General features: G+C 46.0%; 1 protein-coding gene across 1 annotated transcript in view; it reads left to right on the top strand.

The window, feature by feature from the left end:
* The window catches only part of GALNT17 (polypeptide N-acetylgalactosaminyltransferase 17), a 590,997-nt gene that overhangs the window by 438,646 nt on the left and 130,031 nt on the right, over positions 1 to 22,320 (top strand). The window contains exon 6 of the mRNA XM_054495494.2: positions 8,743 to 8,860. Coding sequence (XP_054351469.1) covers positions 8,743 to 8,860 — 118 coding nt within the window. The remainder of the gene's footprint in view (positions 1 to 8,742; positions 8,861 to 22,320) is intronic.

Consider the following 22,320-nt stretch of genomic DNA (forward strand, 5'->3'; position numbering starts at 1 on the left):
GAAATAATTCTACAGCTTACCATCATGTAGAATCAGTGGGAGCCCTGAGCTTGTCCCTGCAACTAGAGGGTCCCATCTGGGGGTGATGGGAGACAGTGACAGATCATCAGGCATTAGATTCTCATAAGGAGCTCTCAACCTAGATCCCTCACATGCACAGTTCACAATAGGGTTTGCAGACCTATGAGAATCTGATGCCGCTGCTGATCTGACAGGAGGCAGAGCTCAGGCGGTAATGGGAGTGATGGGAAACCTCATCTGTCAGTACAGATGAACCTTTACTCACTTGCCTTTCACACCTCCTGATGGGCAACTCGGTTCCTAACAGGCCACAAACTAGTGCTGGTCCATGGCCTGGGGGTTGAGGACCCCTGGTGTAGAGTAGCCAGGCCAAAGGATCTATAGGGTTGATGGCTGGAAAGGAATTGAGAGAGGCAGAGATGCCAAGGAAGAACTTGTACTTAATTCAGAAGGGAATAGTGAGCCATTGAAGGATTTAGAGGAGGGGAAGCCTCTAGAATGCCAGTGAGCCCTTTGTCACCTATGAAAAGAAAACACAATGAGCTCGAGAAAGCTGTATATGTCTTGGTGCAAATATCTGAGGCTGCCACCCTCATCTCACTGTCTATTCCTTTTCTGTCATTCAGTTGGAACTGTTGTGTGTGTTGCATATATTTTTGTAACAGCACCAATAAGTGATTATTTTTAATTTCTGTTCTTCTCTTCTGTAATGGAGCTATTAGGCTTTGGCAGATCCCTTAATATGATTATCATTTTTGAATGATTTTGAATTGAAGTGTTTGCACTCATGGTCGTAATCGCAGTTGACTTTGAAGGATGAGGCTGAAGACTCACGTTCTCTGATCTCATCAGCCCGCAAGTGGTATCAACTGCAGCTTCCACAGCTGGGTAGGTGGTGGGGACACCTTGGAAGGGAAGCGGCAGCCGTGCTTTGCTCCTGATTGTCAGGATGAAGTGGCTGGCCTGCCACTCATGAGGCAGGTGCCAGATGGGATGGGCGGTAGCTTCCTGTTGGAGGACTGCCCCTCCCCAGTCAGAGACAAGGACAGTCCCTCGTTTATCAGTCCAGGCGGGTAGCTCCAGAATACAAAGCAGGTGCCCACTGAGCTCACCAGCAACACTGGCTGGCCTAACCATGGGCAGATATGTCTTTTTTTTTTCTTTTTAAATTTGTTTTGAGACAGGGTCTCACTCTGTCACCCAGGCTGGAGTACAGTGGTGCAATTGCAGCCTCAACCTCCCAGGTTCAAGTGATCCTCCCAACTTAGGCTCCCAAGTAGCTGGGATTATAGGCAAATGCCACCACCCCTGACTAATTTTTTATTTTTTGTAGAGACAGGGTCTCGCTATGTTGCCCAGGCTGGCCTCAAACTCCTAAGCTCAAGAAATCCTCCCACCTCGGCCTCTTAAAGTGCTGGGATTACAGGTGTGAGCCACCATACCTGGCTAATTTTTTATTTTGTGTAGTGATAGGGATTTTTGTATTTTTTGCTTTGTTGCCCGAGCTGGTCTCAAACTCCTGAGCTCAAGCTATCCTCCTGTCTCGGCCTTCCAAAGTATGAGGATTATAGGCATGAGCCACCCTGCCAGGGTGATATGTCCTTTCATTATTTAATGTTCTCCACAATGATCCCCAGTGAGACATTAGCCACCTGGCAGGGGTCTTGCCAGCTCCTAGCGCTATAGGGAAGGCTTGGTGTTTGCAGAACAGCGGCTTTCTGCTTCTGCTTCCAGGGAGGGTCACCAGCTGGGGCCAGTTCCAGCCTATCCTTTCCAGCCTCTGTCAGGTTCTGTAAGCAGATTTTGATCGTGACCGGCAATTTTCTTTCTTTTCTTTTCTTTTTTTTGAAATGGAGTCTCACTCTGTCACCTAGGCTGGAGTGCAGTGGCATGATCTCTGCTCACTGCAACCTTCTCCTCCCAGGTTCAAGTGATTTTCCTGCCTCAGCCTCCCAAGTAGCTGGGATTACAGGCACCTACCACCACGCCCAGTTCGTTTTTGTATTTTCAGTAGAGATGGGGTTTCACCATGTTGGCCAGGCTGGCCTCGAATTCCTGACCTCAAGTGATCTGCCCACCTCAGCCTCCCAAAGTGCTGGGATTACAGTTGTGAGCCACCACACCCAGCCAGTTAGGACAATTTTCCTGTGACAGCAACAGCGACCATCGCCACACATTCATTCCACATCCCCCCTGTTCTGGGCTTACCTCCTGTCCCTTCATCTGTGGGTTCTGATGGGGCCCGCCTGGGACACTGGTGGAGGTCTGGTTTCCCACGGCCTCCTGGGCACCTCTGGGCTGCTGCCCTTGCCTGATTCGAAGGAAGACGTACCGAATGGAGACCTCGCCACTTTGTTGTGAGAAACCCCAGGACTCATAGAGAACCCTGTCATGTGTGCTGAGCAGAGCTGTTTCCAGCAGAGAGGGGACTCCGGGCAAGTCATGCTGCTGCGAAGCCTTGTCTCCTTACCACCCACAGCCGCAGATACCATCCAGATAAAACCTAGTTACATTAAAATATCAGGCTGGGCCGGGCACAGTGGCTCATGCCTGTAATCCCAACACTTTGAGAGGCTGAAGCAGGTGGATCACTTGAGATCAGGAGTTCGAGACCAGCCTGGCCAACATGGTGCAACCCTGTCTCTACTAAAAATACAAAAATTAGCCAGGCATGGTGGTGGGTTCCTGTAATCCCAGCTACTTGGGATGCTGAGGCAGGAGAATCGCTTGAACCCAGGAGGCAGAGATTGCAGTGAGCTGAGATGGCGCCGCTGCACCCTAGCCTAAGCAACAGGGTGAGACTCCATCTCAAGAAAAAAAAAAAACTCAGGCTCCTGACGGGGAAAGATGTTGCCCAAAGGGTAACTGAGAGGGATCTGAAGAAGAGGGAGCCTGTCTACTCCCCTCCTCAGTGAAGGTGATGTGATGAGCTTCTGATCCCTCTGTCTCCTCCCCCTCGTTCCTCTCTCCTTTCCTCTCCCCTTCCCTCCTCTCCTCTCCTTCCTCTCTCTAGCACTTCATCCTGCTCTCCCTCCTCCACTTTCATCCCTCCCTCCCACCGCTAGTTAGAGCACACTCCCCTGATATCCAGTTGGTCCCTGAGGCATCATGGCACTCTTCCCTACCAGGAGTCCTCCCCCAGATCTGTTCTGTACATTCATTCACTCAACAGTATTTGGTGAGTGCTCTAGCTGCTAGAAATACCACGAGAAATGGCAAGCATAACTTCTCTGCTCTCAGGGAGGTACCTGAACATCCGGCGGGATAGAAGGCTCCACAGCCACAGCATGGTCCCACAGGTACAAACACGAATCTCTGAGTCCCGTCTCTGGACCCAGTCCATGGTTCTGGGCCAGACCCAAGAAACTGCATTTTTTTTTGTCTCTTCTCTTTTCTTTTTTTTCTTTTTTTTTTGAAACAGATTCTCGCTCTTTCCCCCAGGCTGGAGTGTAGTGGTGCGATCTCAGCTAACAGCAACCTCTGCCTCCTGGGTTCAAGCGATTCTCCTGCCTCAGTCTTCCGAGTAGCTAGGATTATAGGTGCATGCCACCAGGCCTGGCTAATTTTTGTGGGTGTTGTTTGTTTGTTTGTTTGTTTGTAGTAGAGATGAGGGTTTTCCCATGTTGGCCAGGCTGGTCTCTAACTCCTGACCTCAAGTGATCTGCCCGCCTTGGCCTCCCAAAGTGCCGGGATTACAGGTGTGAGCCACACCGCACCTGGCCGGAAGCTGCATTTTCTAAGGAGTTATTGGGTTGATGCTGATGCAGTCGGCCCGTACACTGAACTCTGGGAAACAACTTTTCCGCACACAGGGCAATGCCCAAAGCCACAGCTTTGGGAGAGTTTGTGGCCTGGGCGCTTTCTGTGATTTTAACTGCCCTGTTTGCCTCTGAGAGGTTAGAAAGCAGAGTCTTAGAGCAGGGTCTTCACTACACAGTCTTGTCAGTGTTGGGTGTTTTCAGACTCCAAGCGTAGGCTTTTGGGGAAATTTTTTGTAACTTACCAGAATTGCTTGATGTGCTCACAAATGCCCTCTAGAAAATGGAGCTAACACCAAGGACATCTCCCTGTCCTCTGCTTCTGTGCTGATGCCAGCATACCCAGGGACCTGTGTCACTAACATATCTCCATAACTCATGTAGACGCTGACTCCGGCTCTTCCAGAAGGAATCTTCCCTGTAGCCTTCCTCTTCTGGCTGCGAGCTAAAGCTTTTTTTTTTCTTTTTTCTGCTCTGGATCATAAGTAGGAGAGGTTAGCTTAGGTCATCATCACCATTTGGTTGCAAAGAACAGAAACTTATCTAACACTGTTTATGTGGAGAAGAACCAATTGCAAAGACACAAAGGACCCTCCTGTAACTTAGGGGCAGAGAGCAGAGCCAGGGCTCTCAGCAGATGGAAAGCCAGGATTCCCGGGTGTCCAGTCACCCCCACACCCATGTAATCTCCATTGTACATCTGCCTCCACCTTCTGCTCCATCATCCATGTGCATGGAGCCCCTCAGGAACTGCTCACAATGGCAGCCTGAGCCCTGAACGCGTGTGAGCCTATTGAGTTCTAGCTCCCAGAGCTGTCTTCATTTCCAAAGCCACCCCTTCAGGAGAAACCTAATTCCAAGCTTCAGAGGAAACATAATTTGACCTCGCTTGGGATCAGTGCTCATTTTCTGGTTTGGTTAACTGAGGCCAGGGAATGGGCTCATTGGATGCTTTTCCAGACTAAAGGTCAGGCTGCTTCTCTAAAAGGGGCTAAGAGCTGGGAGGAAATGATGGACATTAGAAGCCATGCTTTTCCCTGGCATAGTCCAGGGTGGCCCTGTTGCACTAGCAGAAGCAAGGTCCTCTTTGCATTAAGTGTGATTGGCATGAGATTTCTGTAAAAACACAGAAGGGCACATCCCAGTAAGAAGGTGAAGGCACATTACTTATTGAGCCCCTGCTCTGTGCACTGGGCCCATTACAGGTTTTCTCTTGTTTAATCCACACAACAATACCCTGTAGAGATTTGTTTGCTTCTTTGTTTGAGACGGAGTCTCGCTCTGTCACCCAGGCTGGAGTACAGTGGTATGATCTTGGCTCACTGCAACCTCTGCCTCTCGGGGTCAAGTAATTCTCCTGCCTCAGCCTCCTCAGTAGCTGGGATTACAGGTGCACACCACCACGCCCAGCTAATTTTTGTATCTTTAGTAGAGACGGGGGTGTCACCATGTTGGTCAGGCTGGTCCCAAACTCCTGACCTTGTGATCCGCCCACTTCAGCCTCCCAAAGTGCTGGGGTTACAGGTGTGAGCCACCGCACCCAGCCCCTTGTAGAGATTTAACAGGAATCTAGAGTGCTCCATTGACTTATGCAATTATAGTCTTCAGTGGCAGCACCAGCATTTAACTACACATTTCATGCTTGTGCTACCACTGAAGGTGAATGAAGAGGCTCATCCACTGCTGCCTCACCACATGAGTACCAAGTGGCTTTCCATGGAATCAGAACCTGGATGTGAAGGTTGAAGTCAGGTTAGAAGTCAGAACCAGCTGATGAGAGTCTGAGACTACAGTCCACCCTTTGGCCCCAAAGAATTCCACCTAATAGCTTCCTGGTGGCTCCAGTGGAGTTTCAATGGACCTCCTGCGTGAGGTGTCTCTTTTGCCCAGGGAAGCACCTTAACGATGTTTCTGGCCTTTGGCAGTGGGGGCATTTGCCAGTTCCTCCATGAAGCCTTTTCTAAAGCGTGCAGTAAAGCAAAAGAGCTAAAATCAAGGGCTTTGAAGCCAGGCAGATGCTGAGTTCTATTCTGTGACTCAGGGCAGGTCACCTAATCTCCGTGTGCCTCAGTTGTTCAATGGAGATGGTTCTGCCTCCTTCAGTGGATTGTGGCAGTGCATACACGAGATGTGCGTGAAAAATGCTTTGCATCTTGTGCTTGAGACAGGAAATTGCTCAATAAATGGTTGCAATAACAATAATAATTATTATATTATTCTTATATTCACTCTTAGTTGCTCGGATGACAGAGGTATGTCTTCTGTTTTCCCATCTACTACAGCACCAGCAAAATGCCTTAAACATCTTTATCTCCATGTGTACCCAATGTTTAGCTCCAAATTACAAGTGAGAACATGCGGTCTTTGGTTTTCTCTTCCTGAGTTAATTTGCTTAGGATAGTGGTCTCCAGCTGCATCCGGGATCTAGAGTACATCCAGCTGTAGCAAAGGGCATGATTTGGTAGATGCTGAGAAAATATTTACTCAATGAATTTATTATATAAGGGTCCCTATAAAGTCTGGAAACAGAGGCAAAAAGATATAATAAATTATCTATTGATACTATACTACAGTGCACAATGTAATACAATACAATACTTAATATTTATCAGTGTGGTTTTTCTAATTTACAACACATGGTCCCATGCATCATATAACATTGCAATGAACGTGGTAGAATAATCCAGCATTCCTGTCGACCACTGCACATATATGCATGTGTGGTATTGTCTCACATGATCAATCGATTGATTTTTGAGATGGAGCCTCACTCTGTTGCCCAGGCTGGAGTGCAGTGGTGCGATCTCGGCTCACTGTAACCTCTACCTCCCAGGTTCAAGCGATTCTCCTGCCTCAGCCTCCCGAGTAGCTGAGACTAAAGGCACGCACTACAATGCCTGGCTAATTTTTTTATCTTTAGTAGAGATGGGGTTTCACCATGTTGGCCAGGATGGTCTCGATCTCCTGACCTTGTGATCCGCCTGCCTCAGCCTCCCAAAGTGCTGGGATTACAGGCATGAGCCACTGCGCCCGGCTCTAACATGATTTTTTAAGAATTTTGGATACAAGAGGTACACGTGCAGATTTGTTACATCGGTATATTGAGTGATGCTGAAGTTTGGCCATCTGTTGATCCCATCACCTAAATTGTGAACATAGTACCCAGTATGTAGTTTTTCAACTCTCCCCTCTCCCGTTCTACCTGCTTTTGGAGTTCCTAAGTGTCTGTTATTACCATCTTTATGCCTGTGTGTACCCAGTGTTTAACTCTCACTTACAAGTAAGAGCGAATGGTATTTGATTTTCTGTTCCTGCATTAATTTGTTTGTTAGCTCGGCCAGAAGATGCATTTTCTAAGGAGTTGTTGGGTTGATGCTGATGCAGTTGGCCCCTGGACTGAACTCTGGGAAACAACTTTTCCGCGCTAGTCTCGAGTGCCTGTGTCCATGCTGCAGCAAAGGGCATGATGCTGTTCCTTTTTATGGCTGCGTAGTATTCCATGGTGTATATGCAACACATTTTCTTTATCCAGTCCACCATTGATGAGCACCTGGGTTGATTTCATGATTTTGCTATTGTGAATATTGCTGCAATGAACATGGGGATACAGGTATCTTTTTGGTAGAACGATTTATTTTCCTTTGAGTATATACCCATTAATGGGATTGCTTGGTTGGATAGTAGTTCTATTTTTAGTTCTTTGAGAAATTTCCAAACTGCTTTCTACAGGGGCTAAACTATTTTACACTGCTACCAACAGTGTATAAGTGTTTTCTTTTCTCCACAACCTTGCCAACATCTGATGGGTTTTTTGTTTTTTGGTTTTTTTTTTCACTTTTTAATAATAATTGTTCTGACAGGTGGCCTCACATGGTTCTTGTCTCTAATTTTCAATAGGTCAACTTGTGCCTTTAGCCTTCCCCAGAAGACACAACCAAGGGGATGAATTCATACAAAAATAAAATAATCCTTTGTCCCAAATTCATGGTTACTCTACAGATGCTCTCTTTGTCTCTCCTGCTGAGACCTCCTCTCTGCGGGCTGAGGTCGTCTCCTTGCCGTTTATGATGGATACCTTTAGGCACTAGGATGTGTTTCCTCCCTGAGTCTTCTCCCTTTTCTAAAGACCCCACCCTGGTCCACTTTCTCCCACCATAACATGGAGATTGGAGCCCTTGCTTGCAATCTTCTCTCCAGTTTCCCGTTGTACTCCTCGCTTGCTCATTCTCTTTTTCCTGGGGTGGGGAGTGATGCATCTTGCTTCTCACCTCCGAGTTTCTTTGAGACTGCACAAGGACCCCCCATCGTATCACTCAGCTGTCAACAGAGTTCAACAGGGACCACTTCCTATGTGTGCAGACGCTATGGGATACATGAGACCAGCCCTTACCCCATCTGCGAGGGAGCCGCATTATGCCTAGATGCTTCTGAAGCTAAAAGACAGCTTCACAGGCCAGGCGCGGTGGCTCACGCCTATAATCCCAGCACTTTGGGAGGATGAGGCAGGCAGATCACCTGAGGTCGGGAGTTCGAGACCAGCCTGACCAACATGGAGAAACCCCGTCTCTACTAAAAATACAAAATTAGCTAGGCATGATGTCGCACGCCTGTAATCCCAGCTACTCAGGGGGGTGAGGCAGGAGAATCGCTTGAACCCGGGAGGCGGAGGTTGCGGTGAGCCTAGATTGCATCATTGCACTCCAGCCTGGGCAAGAAGAACAAAACTCCGACTCAAAAAAAAAAAGACAGCTTTACAGAGAGACAGAGAGAGGAGGTGTGAGAATTGAGGGAAGTGACTTGATTTGCTAGGCTGGAACAAGTACATGCTAGGCTGGAACCCAGTACATTCTAGGCTGGAACCAGTACCTGCTAGGCTGGAACCAGTACATGCTAGGACAGTGCCTGTGGAAGGGCTTCTGGCGCTGACACCTCAATGAGCTTCCCTTCTTTCTCCCTCCCGCAGGACCCCAGCCATGATAGGCTGCTCGTTCGTGGTCAACAGGAAGTTCTTCGGTGAAATCGGTCTTCTGGATCCTGGCATGGATGTGTACGGAGGAGAAAATATTGAACTGGGAATCAAGGTTTGTGACATGGTGTCCCTTACTTTTGGTGTATCCATGTTTGTGAGCAGAGTGACTTGGTCATCCGTGGGGTGTATTTAAAGCTTCCTACGGCTGATGAATGACAGATTCATTTACTCCGCCTTGTTCCTGGGGGATGCATGAGCTGCACTGTCACCCCTCCTTAGGTAGGGAAACCTGGGCTTTCCCTTGTCTAAAAGTTGGCTGATAGGTTTCATGCCATGGCCACACACTCTGGGCATTAGCTGGAGAGGGTGGTTCCCACTCCCATTCAGTTTTGTTCTCTCCTTAAATTTTTCTTAAATGATCTCGTTAAATTAATATTTTCAGGCCAGGCACAGTGGCTTTTGCCTGTAATCCCAACACTTTGGGAGGCCACGGTGGTAGGATCACTTAAGGCCAGGCATTCAAGACAAGCCTGGGCAACAGAGCAAGACCCTGTCTCTACAAAAAGTAAAAAATTAGCCAACCGTGGTGGTGCATGTCTGTGTCCCAGCTACTCAGGAGACTGAGGTAGGAGGATGGCTTGAGCCCAGGAGTTCGAGGCTACAGTGAGCTATGATGGCATCACTGCACTCCAGCCTGGGCAACAGAGCAAGAGAGACCCCGTCTCTCTCACAAAGGCATTTGTGTTTTAGTTTTTACACCTGCAGATTTATTTTTAACAGCTCTATTGAGATGTTACTGACATATACAGATTTTGGTGGTTCACAACTGTAATCCCAGTGACTTGGGAAGCCGAGTTAGGAGGATCACATGATCCCAGGAGTTCAAAACCAGGCTGGGCAAAGTAGTGAGATGCTGTCTCTATGAAAAATAAAAAAAATAGCAAATATGTATAATCCCAGTGACTTGGGAAACCAAGTCAGGAGGGTCACTTGAGCCCAGGAGTTTAAAACCAGCCTGGGTGACAACAAAACCATCATCTCCACAAAAGATAAAAAATTAGCCAGGTGTGGTTGTGTGAACCTGTAGTCCCAGCTACTCAGGAGGCTGAAGCAAGAGGATCACTTGAGCCCAGGAGTTCAAGCTTCAGTGAGCCATGATTATGCCATTGCACTCCAGCCCAGGCGACAGAGCAAGACCCTGTCTCATTAAAAAAAAACAAAACAAAACAAAAAAACTACATGTTTAAGGTGTACAGGTGATGTTTGGATATACATATACATTGTGAAATGAGCACCACAATCAAACTAATTGACACATCCATTACCTCCATCTAATTAGCACTGTGTGTGGAGGCTGGTGAGAGGATTTAACTTGAGATCTATCCTCTTAGCAAATTAAAAGTCTACAATACCATATCATTAACTGTGGCCACCATGCTATACATTAGATCTCCAGAAATGATTCATTTTGCTTTGCAGTGACGTGGCAGGAAAAGTCTGAGTGTGAGGCTCTGCAGGCTTGGTGGTGATGGTGGTAACTGCTTAGCAGGCAAGACTGTGTGGCTGTCCCCAATCCCTAAAGCAAGGAGGGGGCTCCTGGGTCCTTCCCCCAGCAGCACAGTCCTGTCCACCAGTGCACCTATACCACCAGATTGTGGGATCATGTAGATTCTCCCTTCACTCCCTATTTTTTGTTTATTTATTTATTTATTTTATTTTATTTGAGATGAAGTCTCACTTTGTTGCCCAGGCTGGGTGCAGTGGCGTGATCTTGGCTCACCGCAACCTCCATCTCCCAGGTTCAAGTGATTCTCCAGCCTCAGCTTCCCAAGTAGCTGGGATTACAGGCACGTGCCACTGCACCTGGCTAATTTTTTATATTTTTAGTAGAGATGGGATTTCACCATGTTGGCCAGACTGGTCTTGAACTCCTGACCTTAGGTGATCTTCCCGCCTCAGCCTCCCAAAGTGCTGGGATTACAGACATGATCTCCCATGCCTGGCCTTTATTTTATTTATTTATTTATTTATTTTTTATTTTTTGAGAAGTAGTCTCGCTCTGTCGCCCAGGCTGGAGTGCAGTGGCGTGATCTCAGCTCACTGCAAGCTCCAACTCCTGGGTTCACGCCATTCTCCCACCTCAGCCTCCCAAGTAGCTGGGACTACAGGTGCCTGCCACCACGCCCAGCTAATTTTGTTTTTGTATTTTTAGTAGAGACAGGGTTTCACTGTGGTAGCCAGGATGGTCTTGATCTCCTGACCTTGTGATCCACCCTCCTCGGCCTCCCAAAGTGCTGGGATTACAGGCGTGAGCCACCACACCTGGCCTATTTTATTTTTTATTTTTCTTCTTTTAACTTTCATTTTAGGTTCAGGGGTTCATGTGCAGGTTTATTATATAGGTGAATTGTGTATTAACTGTATTGGTAATTGACACCTCAATGAGCACAGATTGGTGCACAGATTATTACCCAGGTAATAAGCATAGTACCTGATAGGTAGTTTTTTGATCCTCACCCTCCTCCCACCCTCTGCCCTCAAGTAGGCCCCAGTGTCTATGGTTCCCGTCTTTGTGATATGTGCTCGATGTTCAGCTCCCACTTATACATGAAAACATGCGGTATTTGGTTGGATGTTCCTGCGTGAATTCAATTACGATAATGGCCTCCAGCTCCATCCATGATCGCCTTCTTCCTACAGCTGTGCAGTATTCCATTGCGTACATGTACAACACTCTCTTTACCCAGTCTGCCATTGATGGGCATTTAAGTTGATTCCATGTCTTTGCTGTTGTGAATAGTGCTGCAGTGAACATACGTGTGCATGTATCTTTACGGTAGAATGATTTGTATTCTTTTGGTTCTATACCCAGGAGTAAATGAGATTACTGGGTCAAATGGTAATTCTGTTTTAAGTTCTTTCAGCCATTGTGGAAAGCAGTTTGAGGATTCCTCACTCCTTGTTGATGGGCTGGAATGAATGGTCCCTGCAGAGCCCAGTCTGCCCCCAGGCAATTTCTCCCTGGCTTTGTCTCCTCCATGACAATTCAGCTCCCCTGCCGCTCAGGGTAGGTCTTTATTAAAGTGTCACTTGCTTCAGGGTCATAGATGTCACCCTGGAGTGCAATTACCTGCTTCTTACAGTACTTCAAGGCATCTCCAGCAGCTGGAGATGGGGGAATAATTTTGCCTCTTAACTTTCCAGAGACCACATCATCCTGCAGGCTGCAAGCTGATCTTGACATAAGCCTTGGTTTTCTGCCAGTTCTCTTAAAGTAGGATTGAGTGCTGTTGGTTGCAGAAAGGCAAAGGCCTGGGTTCGGAGTCTACACAGAATTCTCTGGTTCTCATGTTTCCAATCAGCAGCATTCACCTCGCCTGGGAACTTGTTAGAAGTAAAAATTCTTGGGCCCCATCCCAGACCTACTGAATCAGAAACTCTGGAGTGGCAGGGAGTCCGGTTCCCTGTATTTACCAAGCCCTCCCACCCCACCAGGTAACTTAGTTATGTGCCCTTGTTGGAGAGCTACTGGTCTACCCCTAGGTTTAGCCAACTTCCTGGCAAATGCATGTCTTTTAGAAGAAAGGAGCCCAGGTGAGAATCCACCTCTTTCTAGTCCCTTCTCCAGGTGCCCCTCCATGGCCACACTGGCCCAAAGTGAGTCCTTTCTTCTCACTCCAGCCTACACAGCCAGACCCCTGTAGGCACCAGCACCTACTACCTTTTTAACTTCACGTACGGGTGTCTCGACCAGGTGACTACAGGGTTCTTGATGACAGAGCTCCGTTTTTCAAATGAAATAATATACACAAGGCACTTCCGAGACAATACTACTCCTTTCATTTTGTGCTTTTTGTACTACTTAGAGCTCGAATGAATTGCATAATAAACGCATTCTTAAGAAATCCATCCCCACCGCCTGAATAAAGAAGCAGGGCTTTATGTAAATATATATACATGCATATATATAATTTTCATGTAGTGTACACACATACATTTACATATACAAGCTTACCTGTAAGTAATGACCCAAAACCCTATGCTTTCATTCAGTGGAAAAATTTTAATGTGAGAACACTATTTTCTTGATTTTTTTTTTTTTTTTTTTTGAGATGGAGTCTCGCTGTGTCGCCCAGGCTGGAGTGCAGTGGCGCGATCTCGGCTCACTGCAGGCTCCGTCCCCTGGGTTCATGCCATTCTCCTGCCTCAGCCTCCCGAGTAGCTGGGACTACAGGCGCCTGCCACCTCGCCCGGCTAATTTTTTGTACTTTTAGTAGAGATGGGGTTTCACCGTGTTAGCCAGGATGGTCTCAATCTCCTGACCTCGTGATCCACCCGCCTCAGCCTCCCAAAGTGCTGGGATTACAGGCGTGAGCCACCGCGCCCGGCCAATTTTTTTTTTAAACCAAGAAATGGCTCAATCTGTGATCTTTCTAACTAGTCTTTGAAATTTTGTGTTACTTTTTAATTCCATCCTCAGTAAGTAAAGATCTGTCACAAGAACACAAGAATAGAAAGTCTTACTGTGAACAAAAATAGCAGTTGACTCTAGGGCTCTTGCCTGCATGAAAGGCAGCTTGCCTGTGACTAAAACAATCAATACAGAAAAGCACTTTTTAAAAAAGCCAGAAATGAGAAAATAAATGAGATGGAAATCGAAAGGTTTCATCTTGTTCTGAGTAATAGTGATCAGAAACTATTAACAAAGCGTATTATAGTAGCATGTCTAAATGTTAAGAGAAAAAAATTCTCCAAGGACAGAAGAAAAGATAGGTTACTTTAAAATGATGTGAAGTCATTCTCCAATATATCAGTCCATTTACGAAGAAAAGGCATTCTCTTCTTCTGTTCTCTTACATAAAATCATGGCACCCAAGACTGCTGCATCTTGCTGGAAAGTCCTTTCTAAAGGAAGACAAGGGAGACACACTTTCAGATTCCCAAACGACCAAAGAATGTCTTGACTTTATCACAGATCCCAAGGACTGAATAAAAGGCAGAGTTTCTGTGTGGGTGCATTGAATTGTGAAAACATTTGTGAGAATGATTTATTTATTTTGGGTATATATCCAGTAACGGGATTGCTGAGTTGAATGGTAGTTCTGTTTTAAGTTTTTTGAGAAATCTCTAAACTGCTTTCCACAGTGGCTGAAGTAATTTACATTCCCACCAGCAGTGTACAAGTGTTCCTGTTCTCTGCAGCCTTGCCAGCATCTGTTGTTTTTTAACTTTGTGTGAGTGTGTGTGTGTGTGTGTGTGTGTGTGTGTTTGTTTGTTTTTTGAGACAGAGTCTTGCTCTGTTGCCCAGGCTGGAGTGCAATGGCACGATCTCAGCTCACTGCAACCTCTGCCTCCCGGGTTCGAGTGATTCTCCTGCCTCAGCCTCCGGAGTAGCTGGGACTCCAGGCACGCACCATACCTGGCTAATTTTTGTATTTTTAGTAGAGACAGGGTTTCCCCATGTTGCCCAGGATGGTCTCAAACTTCTGACCTCAAGTGATCTGCCCGCTTCGGTCTCCCAAAGTACTAGGACTACAGGCATGAGCCACGCTCCCGGCCTTGAATTTTTAATAATAGCCATTCTACCAAAAAGACATCTGCATTCATATGTTCATCACAGTGCTATTTGCAATGGCAAAGACGTACAATCAACCAGGTGCCTGTCAACAGTGGATGGGATAAAGAAAATGTGGAACGTAGACGCCACAGTATACTATGCAACCCTAAAAAAGATGGAAATCGTGTCCGTTGCAGCAACATGGATACAGTGAAAGGCCATTATCCTAAGTGAGTTAACGCAAGAACAGAAAACCAAATACCACATGTTCTCACTTATACATGGGAACTAAACTTTGGGTACCCTTGGACATAAAGATGGGAAAAACAGACACCAGGGACTACTAGAATGGGGAGACAGGCAGCAGCCAAGGGTTGAAAAACTACCTATTGGGTACTATGTTCACTACCTGGGTGATGGGATCAGTCGTTCCCCCAAAGTTCAGCATCACACACTACACCCATGTGAGAAACTTGCCCGTGTATCCCCTGAATCTAAAACAAAAGTTGAAGTTTAAAAAATTAATATGGGGCCAGGCGTGGTGGCTCACGCCTGTAATCCCAGCACTTTGGGAGGCCGAGGCGGGCGGATCACGAGGTCAGGAGATTGAAACCATCCTGGCTAACACGGTGAAACCCCATCTCTACTAAAAATACAAAAATACAAAAAATTAGCCGGGCGTCGTGGTGGGCGCCTGTAGTCCCAGCTACTTGGGAGGCTGAGGCAGGAGAATGGTTTGAACCCAGGAGGCGGAGCTTGCAGAGAGCAGAGATCGTGCCACTGTATTCCAGCCTGGGCGACAGAGCGAGACTCCGCCTCAAAAAAAAAAAAAATTAATACAAGAAATGAGCTCTCCATTCCCAGACACACACACACACACACACACACACACACACACACACACACACACACACACACACACACACACACACACACACACACACACACACACACACACACACACACACACACACACACACACACGCAAAATTTTGACACCAATAAGCCATGATGGAAGAAAGGATATAAGAGGGTTTGAGGATGCTCGAGTGAGATAACCTTGCCTATTCCAGCTCAGCCTCAGGGCCTTTCCATGGTTCAGCCCCTGCAGGGGTCTTCTTGTTGGGTTCCCTGTTGCTCCATAACAGTTACCAGGAAGCGATTCAGACTCTGAGTCCGTGTTGGCTTAGATGAGTCATGATGAGTGATGGGCAAAGAACAAGTGTATTTTAATTTGCACTCAGAGTAAACATAACATTCTTAAAAAGCAAAGTTTAACCCAGATGCCTTAATTGCTGGTTGCATAGCTCAAGATGTCTCTGAGCCATTCCATTTCTCTGAGGAGCTGGGGTGCCACTTTCAGGACTCAGGTGGAGGCACGGTTAGAACTCCTGCCATCTTGTCTAGCTCTGTCCATTCAAGCTGAAGGCACTGAAGACCTGGGGGGTGGTTCACAGACTCAGGGTTTCATAGTGTCCAAGCCAGCTGAGATCACATCAGCAGTGGGTTTGAAGGCTTGCCTTCTTCGGAGGGATTGTTTACAATTGTTTGTTTGTTTGTTTGTTTTGAGATGGAGTTTCACTCTTGTTGCCCAGGCTGGAGTGCAGTGGCGCAATCTCGGCTCGCTGCAACCTCCATCTCCTGGGTTCAAGCAATTCTCTTGCCTCAGCCTCCCAGCTAGCTGGGATTACAGGCGCCTGCCACCATGCCTGGCTAATTTTTTGTGTTTAGTAGAGACGGGGTTTCACCATGTTGGTCAGGCTGGTCTGGAACTCCTGACCTCAGGTGATCCACCCACCTCTACCTCCCAAAGCGCTGGGATCACAGCTGTGAGCCATCACGCCTGGCCTACAATTTATACATATATAGACAAGTTCTCACTGTCACCTAAGCTGGAGTGCAGTGACAAAAATTATAGCTCACTGCAGCTTCCAGCTTCTAGAATCAGGTGATCCTCCTGTCTCAGCCTCCCAGGTAGCTGGTGCACACCACTACAACCAGCTAATTGTTGTTTTTTGGTTCTTTTGTAGAGATGGGGTCTCACTATGTTGCCCAGGGTGATGTCAAACTCCTGACCTCAAGGGACTGTTCCACCTCAGCCTCTCAACATGCTGGGACCACAGCCGTGAGCCACTGTGCCTGGCCTTATATAGAAATTATGAGCCATCTGGAATAGCCAAAGCCCCAGGAACCTGAATGAAAATGGCATTTCCCACTCCCACAGGTCTCTTGGCCCTGTCTTTTGTTCTTGGTTTTGCTTCCCTCTTGTCTACAGCTAGCTCTGGCAAGGACTTCTGCCTGCCCTCTTGATCCCAGCCCTAGCCGCTTCTCTATGGTTTTAGGGACCCATCCATCCATGTTAATCAAGATAGATTTCCCCCTGACTTCTCTGAGACCTCTGGCATCAGGAACCCTGATGTCCCAAGGCCTCCTGTGTCCTGTGTTGTCCATTTGGAACTCTCGAGCTCAAGTTTGCTACATCCATTGAATAATGTAATTTGCATAATGGTCCATCCTGGAGAGGACCAGACCATCAGTCCGTTATCATTTTCATACTTTTTTAGATTGCATGAGTCTTTGGTTCTCTCACCTGTTGCACTGGTCAAGGTTGGATCCAAGGCCTGGTCTGAAGGAGGTCATCTTTGGCTATGTGAATACCTTTGTAGGGCAGAGCCCAAGTTTGTCTGTGATACAGTTCAAAGCAAAGTTCCTGGTCTTGTCCAAGTATAGAGTAAGCCTTGAGATGTCACAAACTGGTCTTTCATGGAGGGGCATATATGATTGGTGGCCAACAGTTCAACTGAATACTTCTGATTATAATGGTAACTTGGTGAGTGCCTTCTGTAGCCCAGCAGACATTTCCACTGGGGCTACCACAGTCAATACATGGGGTCTCTATCTCCATGAAATTTATAGTCAGACAGAAATACTGTTCATTAAACAAATAATTAGCACTGTGATGAGTGTGAAGAGACAAGTTAGAGCAATGCTATGGGAAAATATAGTAAGGAAATATAGCCTAGTCTAGGGAGTTGGGAGGAACCTCCCTACGGAAATGCTATTTAAGAAGTTTAAAATGAGTTTAATATAGATAAGCAAAGAAGGAGGTGTGCAAGGAAGAATATTCTAGACAGAGAGAAAAACATCTGCAAAGATTTGGAATTCTGAGAGATAAATGTGTCCTGAGGACCTTGGGAGTTCAGGATGGCTAGAGCAGAGAAAGGGGGAGGAAAATCTCTTAGATGCAGCGACAACCATCAAGGTGGGGCCCAGATTATGAGGATTGATAAGCAGAAAGTTGGCTTTTTCTTAAGGTTCACTGTAGACATTTTAGATAGTTAGGTTAGGTAGATAGGTATGTAGGAAGAAAGAGAGAGAGAGAGGGAGGATACATAGATTAGAGAGAGAAGGATGGATGGATGGATGGATGGATGGATGGATGGATGGATGATAGAGACAGATGATAGACATAGTATATAATAGAGATATAGATGATAGAGATGATGGATAGATAGATATAGATGATAGATGGATAGAATGATGATAGATTAGATAGATGAAATATATAGATAGATATGGATAGATTGATAGATGATAGATTAGATTGATAATAGAGATAGCAGATAGATCGATAGATGATATAGATAGATGAGATATAGATTAGATAGATAGAGATGATGAATTCGATAGATGATTGATAGTAGATAGATATAGATAGAGATGATAGACTGATTATATAGACAGATAAATAGATGATAGTTTGATAGATTAGATAGATGATAGATTAGATACATGGATGATAGATGTAGATGATAGATGGATATGAAGAAGATAGATATAGATGATAGATTAGACAGATGATATAAATAGATGGTAGATAAATTGATAGATGATAGATAAATTGACAGATTAATAGATAAAATGATAGCTAGCTATCTATCATTCATCCATAGATAGATGATAGATAGATGAGTGATAGATAGATAGATAGATAGATAGATAGATAGATAGATAGATAGAGGAGACATAGATAGTCTCAAGTACCCATCACTTACCACCCTTGAGGGGATTTAAAAGAAGTAAGAGGATTAGACTTTTCTTTTTACTAAAAAGATAATGATGACAGCCGTGGGGAAAATGGATGATAAAGCTGCGTACACTCAGGAAAAGCTGGTGAGAAGGGGCTTGACCTATATGGTTGTGACAGTGGGAGAGGAATGGACAAATTCAGGAAGTAGAAAAGGCAAGACCTGGAGACTGAGTATATGTAGGGGATGATGAGAAGTGGGAGTCCAGGCTGAGCAGGTGGGAAATAGTGGTGCTGTTCTCTAAGGAGCGCTGTTGGAGGAGGTTTGGGAGAAGGTGGAAAGATTATATAAAAAATCTCATGTTTCTGAGACACCCCAGGCAAGCCCAGAGGCATTTGCTGTGTGGGGATTAAGCCAAGGAGGGAGCACTAAGTCTGAGATAGACTTGGATGTACCGGTGCCCTTTAGGAGGTGTGATAGACAGACAGTGGTTGTATTAATCTGTTCTTACACTGCTATAAAGATATACCTGAGACTGGGTAATTTATAAACAAAGACAGTTAATTGATTCACAGTTCTGCATGGCTGGGGAGGCCTCAGGAAACTTACAATCATGGTGGAAGGGGAAGGAGAATCAAGGCATGTTTTAGCTGGTGGCAAGAGAGAGACCAAGCAAGGGAGGAAGTGCTAAACACTTTTATGTTTTGTTTTGTTTTGATTGAGACATAGTCTCTCGCCCTGTCGCCCAGGCTGGAGTACAGTGGCTCAGTCTCAGCTCACTATAACCTCCGTCTTCTGGGCTCAAGTGATTCTCATGCCTCAGCCTCCCAAGTGGCTGGGATTACAGATGTGCACTACCATGCTCGGATAATTTTTGTATTTTTAGTAGAGTTGGGATTTCACCATGATGGCCAGGCTGGTCTTGAACTCCTGGCCTCATGTGATCCACCCGCCTTGGCCTCCCAAAGTGCTAGGATTACAGCCGTGAGCCACTGCGTCCGGCCACATTTAAAGCATCAGATCTCGTGAGAACTCACTCACTATCATGAGAACAGCATGAGGGAGACCACCCCCCATGATCCAATCACCTCTTACCAGGTCCCTCCTTCAATGCGTGGGGATTACAATTCGGATTACAATTCAAGATGGGATTTGGGTGGGGAGACAGAGGCAAATTATATCAGTGGTGGTTCACTGAATGAGAGGAGTGAATGAGAAAGGATTATTAAGGGTGCCTCCCAGGTTTCCCAGCAACTGACTGCAATCCCCTAAATAGAAGACTCTGGTAGGGTAGGTTTGTCAGTGGGGACATGAGTAGTTCCATTTTAGAAATGTTGAGTTTGAGGAGTAGCAGTTCTCTCTAACCTGACAGTGAGATGTCAAGGGAACACAAGACTGGGAAGGGACTCTGGCCAAGAGGATTTGGCAGAGGGGTGCCAGGACAAGAGTTGGCTGTTCTCCATTCCACCCTGGAGTCTGCAAGGCCACAGTGCTTAGGGTGTGGGCTGACTTAGAGAAGCGAGGACATAGGGATTCCTGCTATGGTTTGAGCGTGTGAGTTACAGCAGGTAGTGGCCATATGTGTTATACCTGGTGGGAATGTAAACTAGAACAATCACTATGAAAAACAGTGTGGAGATTCCTTAAATAACTAAAAGAAGAACTACCATTTGATCCAGCAATCCCACTACTGTTATCTACCCAGAGGAAAAGAAGTCATTTTACAAAAAAGATACTTGCACACACATGTTTGTAGCAGCACAATTTGTAATTGCAAAAATATGGAACCAACCCAAATGCCCATCAATCAAAGAGCAGATAGAGAATCTGTGGTGGCTGGGTGCAGTGCCTCACACCTGTAATCCCAGCACTTTGGGAGGCCAAGGCGGGCAGATCACGAGGTTAGGAGATCGAGACCATCTTGGCCAACATGGTGAAACACAGTCTCTACTAAAAATACAAAAAAAAAAAAAAATAGCTGGGCGTGGTGACGTGCACCTGTAGACCCAGCTACTCGGGAACCTGAGGAAGGGGACTCTCTTGAACCTGGGAGGCGGAGGCTGCAGTGAGCCGAGATCGTGCCACTGCAGTCCAGCCTGGTGACAGAGCAAGACTCCATCTCAAAAAAAGAAAAAAAAGAATCTGTGGTATATATATATATATACAGTGGAATACTACTCAGCCATAAAAAGGAATGAATTAATGGCATTTGCAGCAACATGAATGAGATTGGAGACTATTATTCTAAGTGAAGTAACTCAGGAATGGAAAACCAAATATCGTGTATTCTTGTTCATAAGTGGGAGCTAAGCTATGAGGATGCAAAGGAATAACACAATGGACTTTGGGGACTTGGGGGAAAGGATGGAAAGGGGGTGAGGGAAAAAAGACTACAAATGGGGTGCAGTGTATAGTGCTTGGGTTATGGGTGCATCAAAATCTCACAAATCACCACTAAAGAACTTATCATGTAACCAAACACCTCCTGTTCCCCAATAACCTATGGAAATAAAAAATAAAATAAATTAGGAAAGTACGATTTTAAAAAATTGAAGCCTATCATCTTTTTTTCCCCTCCCGAAATAATTTTGGGGAAAAGAAACTTAGTTTTTTAAAATGTTTACAACTTTTCACATCTCTGCTCCATTGTCTAATTTCAGGCCAGTATGTGGCTTTCTGAATTTCTCAACTGGAGTGCAGTAGCAGGATCTCGACTCACCGCAAGCTCTGCCTCCCAGGTTCAAGCAATTCTCCTGCCTCAGCCTCCTGAGTAGCTGGGACCACAGGGGCATGCCACCGCGCCCGGCTAATTTTTTGTATTTTTAGTAGAGATGGGGTTTCACCGTGTTAGCCAGGATGGTCTCGATCTCCTGACCTCATGATCCACCCACCTCGGCCTCCCAAAGTGCTAGGGTTACAGGCGTGAGCCACCACACCCGGCCACCTGTTTGCCTCTATGTCACCTGCCAGGAAGAGACAGTCAGGCCCCCGTAGCCCCTCCCTAGAGCTGCAGATGATGAGCTGCTTACCTGTAAGTTTGTCTCTGCAGTGGCACCTTTTTCTTCCAGCTTTCACTGTTACACAACGTACTCAGCCTCGGTGCAGAACAAAGTTTTATTGGACATGGAAAAAGGGGAAAAATTAAACAGATTCCCTGGCATTAGATAGCAGGGCCATTTTGCTATCTTTATTAAAATGTATTGCCATCTTTTTAAAGAAGAGTAACAGGCTAATCTATTTAAAAAGCTGTAACACGCACGTGCATGAACACACATGCACACACACACACACACCACACACCAAACAGCCCTTCCTCAAGAGACCTTCCAAACGATGTCCAGGACCGTGAAATCAGTTGTAGACTAAAAGGTCCTCCTGGCTGGGCACGGTGACTCACGCCTGTAATCCCAGCACTTTGGGAGGCTGAGGAGGGCGGATCACGAGGTCAGGAGATGGAAACCATCCTGGCTAACATGGTGAAACCCCGTCTTTACTAAAAATAAATAAATAAATATAAAAAATTAGCCAAGCGTGGTGGCACGTGCCTATAGTCCCAGCTGCTCGGGAGGCTGAGGCAGGAGAATCACCTGAACCTGGGAGGCAGAGGTTGCAGTGAGCCGAGATTGCGCCACTGCACTCCAGTCTGGGAGACAGAGCCAGACTGCGTCTCAAAACAAACAAACAAACAAAAAAGGGCCTCCTTCTTAGAGTTTCTTAAATTCTGTAATGCTAAATTTTATACAGTCTGGAAATTTTCCCCTGAGTGGATGAGAGGTTTAGATTATTTTGTCTCACTGTTTTTTTCCCTTCAAAACAAACTGGAAAATGAAGAATTCAGTCATTACATTTTATGCTAATTTCTTTTATTTTAATTCAACATTTTTGATGGAAAACTTGAAACGTACACAAAGATAGCACAGTATAATGAATCCAAATGTACTGATCATTCAGCTTTAACAAATATTAACATTTTGCTGTTTTTTTCAG

The sequence above is a fragment of the Pongo pygmaeus genome, chromosome 6 (genome assembly GCF_028885625.2).
Source record: "Pongo pygmaeus isolate AG05252 chromosome 6, NHGRI_mPonPyg2-v2.0_pri, whole genome shotgun sequence".
NCBI lineage: Eukaryota > Metazoa > Chordata > Mammalia > Primates > Hominidae > Pongo > Pongo pygmaeus.